This window comes from Alosa alosa, chromosome 11 (genome assembly GCF_017589495.1).
Source record: "Alosa alosa isolate M-15738 ecotype Scorff River chromosome 11, AALO_Geno_1.1, whole genome shotgun sequence".
Taxonomy (NCBI): Eukaryota; Metazoa; Chordata; class Actinopteri; order Clupeiformes; family Clupeidae; genus Alosa; species Alosa alosa.
Genome location: NC_063199.1, coordinates 20,933,633 through 20,943,628, shown reverse-complemented (window position 1 = coordinate 20,943,628; position 9,996 = coordinate 20,933,633). Strand labels below are relative to the sequence as shown.

The 9,996-nt window shown below is 38.8% G+C and overlaps 1 protein-coding gene across 1 annotated transcript in view; it reads right to left on the bottom strand.

The window, feature by feature from the left end:
* Nucleotides 1-9,996, bottom strand: part of apba2a (amyloid beta (A4) precursor protein-binding, family A, member 2a) — a 45,409-nt gene that overhangs the window by 4,334 nt on the left and 31,079 nt on the right. Inside the window, exon 8 of the mRNA XM_048256114.1 lies at nucleotides 1,603-1,815. Within this exon, the coding sequence (XP_048112071.1) occupies nucleotides 1,603-1,815 (213 nt within the window). The remainder of the gene's footprint in view (nucleotides 1-1,602; nucleotides 1,816-9,996) is intronic.

Here is a 9,996-nt window from a genome sequence, read left to right as displayed (position 1 = left end):
CTATAGTGTTTAATAGACTATCACACAGCGTTAAATAGAATAGTTGCATAGGCTACAATACAAGCAAATAGGCTATAACAGACTCACCACTATCAGGCCTAGGCTACAGCTGAGTGCAAAATCTCATCATCACTGTGTCTTTCCATTCATTTTGAAATGTTCTTGTAAGATCCTGCTCAAAAGCCAATTGCACATAGGGCCTTCTGATAATATTGTAACATTGAACGTAGGCTATGTGATCGCTCAAAATGTTCTTTGAAGTACATAACTCTAACACATTTACGATTGGATGGATTCCATGGACCCGATTTTCACCTCAACAAAGGAACCAATCACAGAACGGAGGGGGGACAGCAAGACGATGATGACACACTGAAGCGGTTATGAGCTACGTACAGACCCATTTGATAGACATTCGTAGCACCCAATAAATGGCTCTGAGCATTCGTAAACAATGTCACAAATACGAGAAAATGAATGTGTAGTTCCCAGACCCAAACTCAATGAGATGAGGTCTGGCGTTAGCCAGGCTATGTGGCTAGGCAGAGGCACCAAATGTGATGGAAAGTTTAAGAACGAACAGGACACTCGGCATGGCTTTTAGTATCTGCTCTGACAGTCCACTTTTATTGACTGTTAGTCTACTGTTTGAGTTTAGAGATGTACTGTTTTACAGCAACAGGAATGCCGACTCCAAAACTGTTGCACTTCCCAGCCAGTTGGCGTAATAGATTGCCCACTATGAATCAGTGACAATAATTCAAAGACAAACCATCCAAATGGATGACTTATTTAGAAATGTAAGCTAGGTAGCATTTCATCACAAATAAATAAGTTTGTATACACCTGAAACTGGTGTGTGCACAACCTCTATCAATGTAAATAAAAAAAAGTAAAAAAAACATCCAAATAGTTAAGCCAATTAGAAGCCAATTATTATGACATTATCAATCCTTTCTTAATTAAAATGTGCAAAATTGGAAATGTCCTTGTTTGAGGTATCTTGTCAAGTTACCATAGCACTGAAATATTTCACAGGTCAGAGAACATAGACAAATTTAAAGTCTAGAAAAATCAGTCCAGCAAAAGAAAATAAACTCTCTACTGAAGCAGAGGGGCTTGACTAACACTGCAATCGTAAAAAAACGACAACAACTGTAAGCTATTACTAGAGCATTTCTATTCTTGAGTTTCAGAAAAGACTGTCTAAGAAAATTGCAATACAGATATATTGCAGTGTTTTGTATAAAGCATTTGTATAAGATTTGATGGAAGTGTTTCATTTTCACATAGATGTGAGTTGTTTATCTCCAAGTGCTATGTCTTATTTGGCTGTGTGTAGAGTTTTGACATAATGAGTCAAATTCTGCAAAAAGCGTGTAAGCAATAGGCAAAAACTGTAAAATACTGCCCATGTCTGTGTGTATATTTATGTGCGTGTGCGTGCGTGTGCGACTGTGCGTGTCCCTGTGTGTATGTGTACTATGTGTATGTGTGCGTGTCTATGTGTGTATGTGTGTGTGTGTACAGTATGTATGTGTGTGTATGTGTATGTATGTGTGTGTGTGTGTGTGTGTGTGTGTGTGTGTGTGTGTGGTGTACCTTGATAATGCTCTGGCAGGTGGCGAGGGGCAGTCCCACCAGGCTGGTGTCGTTGACGGCCATGATCTGGTCTCCGACGCTGAGCCTCCCCGAGCGGGCGGCCGGTCCACTGTTCAGCATGCAGGCCAGGATCACCGTGGGCAGGATGGAACCCCAACCAGACTCCACGATCACCACCCCCAGCATCTCTCCCTTCAGCTTCTCTATGTGCAGCTTGGGAGGCAGGGGGAGAGAGAGGGAGGAGGAAGGGAGAGAGGGAGAGAGAGGGAGGAAGGGTGGGAGAAAGTGGGATGAGGAGAAAGAGAGAGAGAGAGAGAGATAGAGAGAGAAGGTGAGCACAGAAAAACCTGGTTGCCAAGAGAACAAAGAATATGTGGTCACTGTCGGGCAGAGAAGGTTGAGACAGAGCATGCGCGCGCACGCACACACGCACACACACACACACACACACACACACACACACACACACACACACACACACACACACACACACACACACACACACACACACACACACACTCACACACACACACACACACCACATGTATCATCCTAAACTGTTTACCATGTTGTTAGTCGCTTTGGTTAAAAATGTGTCAGCCAAATGTAATGTAATCCTATTTATTTATTGTATTACTGTTCTTTCTGTATTCACATTGGTGCTCATTCCCACATTGCTGTATTTTATTTCATTTTATTAAAGATAAAGAGAGAGCGATAGATAGAGATAGAGAGAAAGATAGATAGATAGATAGATAAGGCCTTTTCACACTGCCAAAATCGCCGCAATTGTATGTACCAGAATCGCGGAACGACTGTCCCTTTCACATAGGCCGAGGCGGAACGGCGGGACAAAGTGTCTCGCCAAATTTACTACCAAGCCCCCTAGACATTTTGCCGAGTTTTTTCGTTCAGGCACCAGTGTGAATGGGTCAAGGCAGAAAGGGGAATCTGGGCGGGCATTTCGATGCTATGTCCAGCCCACCACAGGAGATTGCAAATAAATCTAACTGATCAAAAGCAGCAATAGCAGAGACAGCACATTATGTCAATCTTTAAATTCACAAAGTCTCCAGTCATTTAATGCCTGCTAGAGTTGACTGTAGCTCGGAATGCAATCGGTTGCCATAATAGGCTATCCTAAAATTCAGCGATAAAACAAAGCATGAACTCATGAGCGTCTGTCTGCCCTATATGTATATCCTCTGATTGTAATGCTTACAGATAGGCGATATTTGTAACATTTATTTTGTATTTGACCTGTTATAAAATCATGTAGGCCTATTGAACAATTTAAACACATTGTGAACCCCAAAGTTGGAGACATGCATATAGACATTGCTGCAAATTTAAAACCGGATTACTCTGGAATGGCTAACTGTACAGGGGAATGCTTTACACCTTTGTGTTCGGTAAGGTCTGCTGTTTATTCTGATATATGGTTTGTCATGTGTTGAGGGAAAGTTCACGAAGTATTCCACCAAGGTGAATGGGTAGGGAGACGGGCGCCGAAAATATGATTAAACTAGAAAATGTAATTTCGAGGAAATTACCAGTGCATGAAAATATAAACATACTGTATATTAACATAAAATGCAAAACAAACTTTTATTTGATAACAGTTGGCAGAAGTCATAGTTGATAACAACTGACAGTTGAAATGGCTGAACAGTTAAATAGTTGAGTAGTTTAAATAGTTAAATTATTTAATAGTGAATTATTGTAGTGAGGACATTTATTTTGAAACAGTTGTGGGCAGAGGAAATAGCTGAACAGGATCTGTAGAGCCAGATTGTATGTTTAAAGCCTGAGACTTTAGTATAGAGTATATAGTTTAAAAGTTAAATGTAGATAGTGTAATGGATGTTGATAGACAGAAAGTTGAATAGATGCTGATAGGCAGATTGTTTAATGGATGTTGATGGGATAGTTTAATGGGTAGATGAGTGAATGGTTTGAAGAGGATGAATGGATAGAAAGTTGGATGGAATGTGAATTATATCCTTGTAGAATGGAGATACACAGAGAGAGCAGAAAGCAGACCTAATTGAGCAGAAAGCAGTTGATACAGGTGCAATCAGTTTAACTAGCTTTTTGATGGGACCTAGTTGAGCAGCTGGAAGTTGATACAGGTGCAAATCAAGTTAATTAGCCCATTATGATGTCATAGTCCCCATACAAAGTCTATGGGGAAAAATAAGCTTGTTTTTTATTAATATCTCAAAAAGTATAAAGTTTACAAAAGTGAGAAATACATTCCTCAAGTCTCCTTTTCAAGACCTACGTTACAAAGTTTGAACGAAGTCTCTACGTTAAACGGTTGAAGCTGAATTAGACGCAGAAATTTGGTGGGAAGAATAACTAGAAAATGTAATTTCGAGGAAATTACCAGTGCATGAAAATATAAACATACTGTATATTAACATCAAATGCCAAACAAACTTTTATTTGGAAACAGTTGGCAGGAGTCATAGTTGATAACAACTGACAGTTGAAATGGCTGAACAGTTAAATAGTTGAATAGTTTAAATAGTTAAAGGAGAATTCCGGTGTGATATTGACCTAAAGTGTATTGAAACATGATACCGAGTGTGAACGTATGTCTCATAGCCCATCTCGGCTTGTCCCCTGCACTCCAAAATCTGGCGCTAGTTAGCCGATGCTACCAACAGCTTTTTCAATAGTGGTGCTTCGGCATCGGGCTAGCCATGCAAATAAATCACTGTTTTACACCCATTTACGAGGCTCAATGTATCTCCACACTTCATTGGTAGACTTCGAGGGCCCTGACATTTAAAAAAGGACATTGAGAACTTTGAAAAAGCACTGGTAGTTTACTTACAAGACGATTTATACAGACAGTATCTTCACGAAGTTTAGCGTTTGCAGCCATCTTGAATTTAGTCACGATAAGTCGAGCAACGAGTAAGAATTAACAGGTATGATAAGGGATCAGATTCCAAAAATAATTCAGTGGAAGTGCATGGATTACAGTTTCTTCCAGTAGCAGCAACTGGAATCCATGCATTTACACTGAATTATTTTTGCAATTGCAAGAATTGCAAACCAGAGGTGAAACATAAAGTCGCCGCCATGGCGGTCAATGTTAAGAAGAATAATAAGAAGAAGAACAGCGATAATAGTCGCTTATTTTTCCCCATAGACTTTGCATTAGCACTATGACATCACAATGGACTAATTAACTTGATTTGCACCTGTATCAATCTCCAGCTGCTCACTATTAGGACCCATCAAAGGGCCAGTTAAACTGATTGCACCTGTATCAACTGCTTTCTGCGTCGAGCGGGTTGAGTGGTCTCTGGCGCATTCAGAGTTCGTGGCGAGAGGTGGCAAGCGGGTTGTTTGGAGGGCGTCGGAAGCGATGAGTGCTTCCGGGAATGCGAAAAAGCCGCCAGACCCATTGGAAATGGCGTTTGGTGGACTGGGATGTGATCATGGATTGTTAAGCATGGATAAGGTTGAAACTAGATCTAATGATTTGGAGGAGTTGTCAGGGGAGCATGATAGTGAGAGTACTATAAGCGAAGGTGACGAAGGTGAATGGAATTTAATTCAAAGAGCATCGAAGAAAAGAAAAGGAAATACTAAACTAGATGAAACGAAAAGAGTTAGGACTGAGGTTAAAGTAGTGATTCGATTTCAAACCCCCTGTGTATTAAACCCATTAAAAGTCAGTGAAGCAATTTATAAGCAAATAGGAGAAGTTCGGCTCCGTCAGAACGCTAAGAGATGGTAACCTGTTAGTGGTTTGTCAAGACAGTGATCAGAGAATGGGATTGATGAAACTTAAAACGTTACTGGGGAAAAGTGTTAAAGCCCAAGACTGGGAAGAAAGGGGTAAAATAATGGCGGTGATATCTGGAGTATCGACAGACTTGTCAGAAGAAGACATTAAAAGCAATGTTAAACGAGTTCGAGTCAGCAAAGTCAAGCGTTTGCAAGTACTTAGGAATGGAAGTAAAGGACCAAGTTTGTCTGTCTTGTTAGTGTTGGATGAGATTAAGATGCCTGAACGAATCATGATTGGGTATGTAAGTTATATGACGAGGACTTACATCCCCCCACCAACTAGATGCTTTAAATGTCAGCGATATGGACATATTTCTTCTGCGTGCAAATCAAAACCCAGATGTGCTAAATGTGGAGGCGAACATGAATATGGTAAATGTGCGGAAGGAACGAAAATCAAGTGCTGTAATTGCGGAGGTGAACATAGTCGCGGCCTACAAAGGGTGCGAAAATGCATAAAAGAGCAGTTCAAGTGCAAAATGTTAAGGTAAAAGAGATCATTACTTATGCTGAAGCCATTAAAAAGGTTGACAAAGAAAACCAAGCAAAATCAAGGGTTAAAGTAGGTATGGCCCCTTTAGATTTAACCCCTAGTCAAGCTCAAAACGACCCAGAAATGTTGTAAGGTAACTGAAGATACTTTAATTGTGGATAAGAAAAGTTTCATTGCTTTTATGGTGGAAGTGGTTAACTGTTCAGCCCAAGTGGCAAGTAGAAGTGATAGAATTAAAATAATTAAAAGAGCAGCAGAAAAGTATCTAGAGATTCATGATTTGTCAGTTGACTCTATTCATAACATGGTATTAGGAATTTCTGATGGCCAGGTACCAGGTGGCAGTTAAGTAATGAGTCTATCAATTTTACAGTGGAACGCCAGAAGTTTAATTGCTAATGGTCAGGAACTTAAAACTTTATTGAGGAATTAGATATTAAACCCAACATTATCTGTATACAGGAAACCTGGTTAAAAATCATCACTTGATTTCATAATATATGGATATACAGCAGTGCGTGAAAGACAGGGATACTGCAGGAGGTGGAGTGGCCACATTTATTCAGCAGGGGATTAATTACAGAGCTTTAAATGCAGATAAAGAGGTTGAAACAGTCCTGGTTGAGATCTGGGTAGGTAAAACTAAGATTAAAATCGTCAACTTTTATAACCCTTGTAAAAGAATCCTGAGAGAAATGCTAGACAATATGTGTGAGGAGGGAAATGGGAAGCTAGTATTATGTGGAGATTTTAATGCACATAACACTCTGTGGGGAGGTACTAAGGTGGATGAAAATGGGAGCACTATTGAGGAGTTTATGGATGATTATAAGTTGGTTTGTTTAAATGACGGAAGGAATACTAGGTATGATGCGTCTCATGGAACAGGATCAGCAATAGATCTTACATTAGTATCTGATCAGATAGCAGGGGTAAGTGAATGGGAGGTTAGTGAAAATTCTCTTGGCAGTGATCACTATATTATTTGGTTAGGTATTAGAAATCAAAATGTGTGCCTTGAAGAGAATTGGTTTCCAAGATGGAGAATGAAAGAAGCAAACTGGGGGTTATATAGCATGAAGGCAAGTGGCAGGCTAATGGGAATAATGTCAGAAATGAGTAATGATGTTGATGAGTTAAATTCAACAATTACAAATATTTTATGTGAGTCAGCGGAGGAGGTTCTTGGCAAATCTTCTGGGATGAGGAAAAGAAGAATGGTACCTTGGTGGTCAGATGATTGTAAGGAAGCAATTAAAGCCAGACATAAAGCTTTCAAAATTGTTAAATCAAATCATTCCTATACCAACTTAATGGAATATAAAAAATTACACTCAAGGGTTAAAAGAGTCATAAAAGAAGCTAAAAGGACATATTGGCGTGACTTTTGTGGTAAAATAGGAGCAGAAGTCAAAGTGGGTGATGTTTGGAGCATGATTAAAAAAGATGGGAGGCATTAGAAGGAATTTTCTCTACCTGTAATTAAAAATAATGATAAAGAGGCAGTAACTAATCAAGAGAAAGCAGAGATGCTTGCAAAAAGTTTTGTTAAGGTTCATAGTTCAAAAAACCTAACTGATGAGGAATTGTCTTGGAGAGTTAAAGTTATGGATGAGAGTAAAGGGCTACTGGGGAAACATGTAATAAACGAGAGTGTACTAGATAAGGAATTTACGTTATTTGAACTTAGGAGAGCGTTAAATGGGGTTAGGAATACTTCACCGGGGAAGGATGTTGTATGTTATAAAATGATTAATGAAGTCGATGATATGGCTAAAATGATAATTTTAAGTCTTTACAATAAGGTTTGGGAGCAAGGAAGATTGCCTTTGGGCTGGAAACATTCTGTAGTGGTTCCTATTGGGAAACCAGGGAAAGATAAGACTGAAGTTAAAAGTTACAGGCCAATAGCATTAACATCTAACTTATGTAAGCTTATGGAGAAAATGATCACTAGAAGACTAATGTATGAAATTGAAAAAAGAGGTCTTGTCTCCCCACACCAGAGTGGGTTCCGTAATGGACGTACTACGATGGACCCTGTTGTATGTCTAGAAAATGAAGTAAGGAAAGCGCAAGTCAGTAAAGAATCAGTCTTAGCAACATTCTTTGATATAGAGAAAGCGTATGATATGCTATGGAAGGAGGGACTGTTAATTAAGCTGAATAGAATGGGTATTAGTGGTAAGATGTTTAACTGGATTAGAGACTTTTTAAAGGATAGAACAATAGAAGTGAGAGTTGGGGTTAATTTTTCTAACATCTATTCAATAGAAAACGGAACACCTCAGGGTAGTGTATGCAGTCCAGTGCTGTTCAACATCATGATTAATGATGTTTTCAATACAATAGACGACATTAGAATTAATAGAGCATTATATGCGGATGATGGAGCTTTGTGGGTAAAAGGACGCAATATTGATAATATTACAACCAAAATGCAACTGGCTATTAACAAGGTAGAAAAATGGGCATGTGAGTGGGGTTTTCATTTGTCTATAGAGAAGACTCAATTTATTTGTTTTTCAAAGAAAAGAATAAATCCCACACTAGAACTTAAGTTATGTAATCAATCATTAAAACAAGTTAACGTTATTAGGTACCTGGGAGTGTGGTTTGATGTCAAGTTAACATTTAAGGAACACATACAGAAAATAAAATGAGAGGTGCAAAAGGGCATTAATGTTTTGAAATGTTTGTCAGGGTACAACTGGGGAGCGTCAGGGATGTCCCTTAAAAGAATTTATATTGCACTGATAAGATCAGTGTTAGACTATGGATGTATTGTGTATCGTTCAGCATCTAAGACATTGATTGGTGAAATCAATAGAATGCAGGCTAAAAGTCTGAGGATATGTTGTGGTGCATTTAGAACATCTTCAATACCAGCATTACAAATAGAAACAGGAGAAATGCCCTTAAGCCTTAGACGTATTAAGTTGAGTATGGCTTACTGGATTAATTTAAAGGAACATGATGTATCACACCCCACTAAGAAAGTTCTTAACGAGTGTTGGGAATATGGTAGATCCCAGATTTGTAGCTTTGGTTGGGATGGTAATAAAATAGCAAACCAACTGGAAATAGATGGTATCAATTGTAGTAAGACTGTGCCCCTGGTAGGAACTCCACCTTGGTTGTTTTGTTCTCCTATGGTAATTATGGAAACCAAAGAGATAGCTAAATCTGGAGGAGTGTATCAGAACGTAGAGCAATATCTAGGAAGTATGTATTATGATACAACACAGGTCTATACAGATGCATCTAAAGATTCAGAGGGTAAAACAGGTATTGCAGCATATATCCCTGATCACAAAATCTCTATTAAAAAAGAACATCAGACCATCTGTCCATATTTGCAGCTGAAATGACAGCTATTATTATTGCATTACAGTGGATAGAAGAAGCTAGGCCCCCTAAAGCAGTTATTTGTTCTGATTCAATGTCATCTCTCACATCTATACAAAATGGAGAATCATCATGCCGACAGGATTTATTGAATGAAATTAATAATATCATATTTGCAATCAGTCAACAGGGAATATCAATCCAGTTTGTATGGGTACCTGCTCATAAAGGAGTTGGTGGTAATGAGGAAGCAGACAAGCTGGCAAAAGAGGCAACTAAGGAAGAGGAAGTTCAGTTAAACATTCCTCTCAGCAGATCAGAAGTTAAGGTAATCATCAAACACAAAGTTAACTTAATATGGCAAGCTGAATGGGATAAGGAGAAGAAAGGTAGACATTTATATAATATACAAAAAGAATATCCTAAATAACAAACCCTATGTACCCAAACAGACAAGAGGAGGTTTGGTTTACAAGGATGAGAATAGGCCATACTGGTTTGAATAATAGCTTACATGTTGTAAATAAACATCCAACTGGAAAATGTGAGTTTTGTGGAATGAGAGAGGATGTAGATCATGTTCTTTTAAAATGCTTAAGATTCTCCAGACAAAGAGAAAAGCTAAAGAGGGAAGTGAACGCAGCCAAGAAAGCCTTCTCTTTAGACACCTTATTAGGTGAGCCTAGATCAGGAAACATCACTAGTGCTGTCATCACATTTATCAAAGAAACACAATTAGCAAA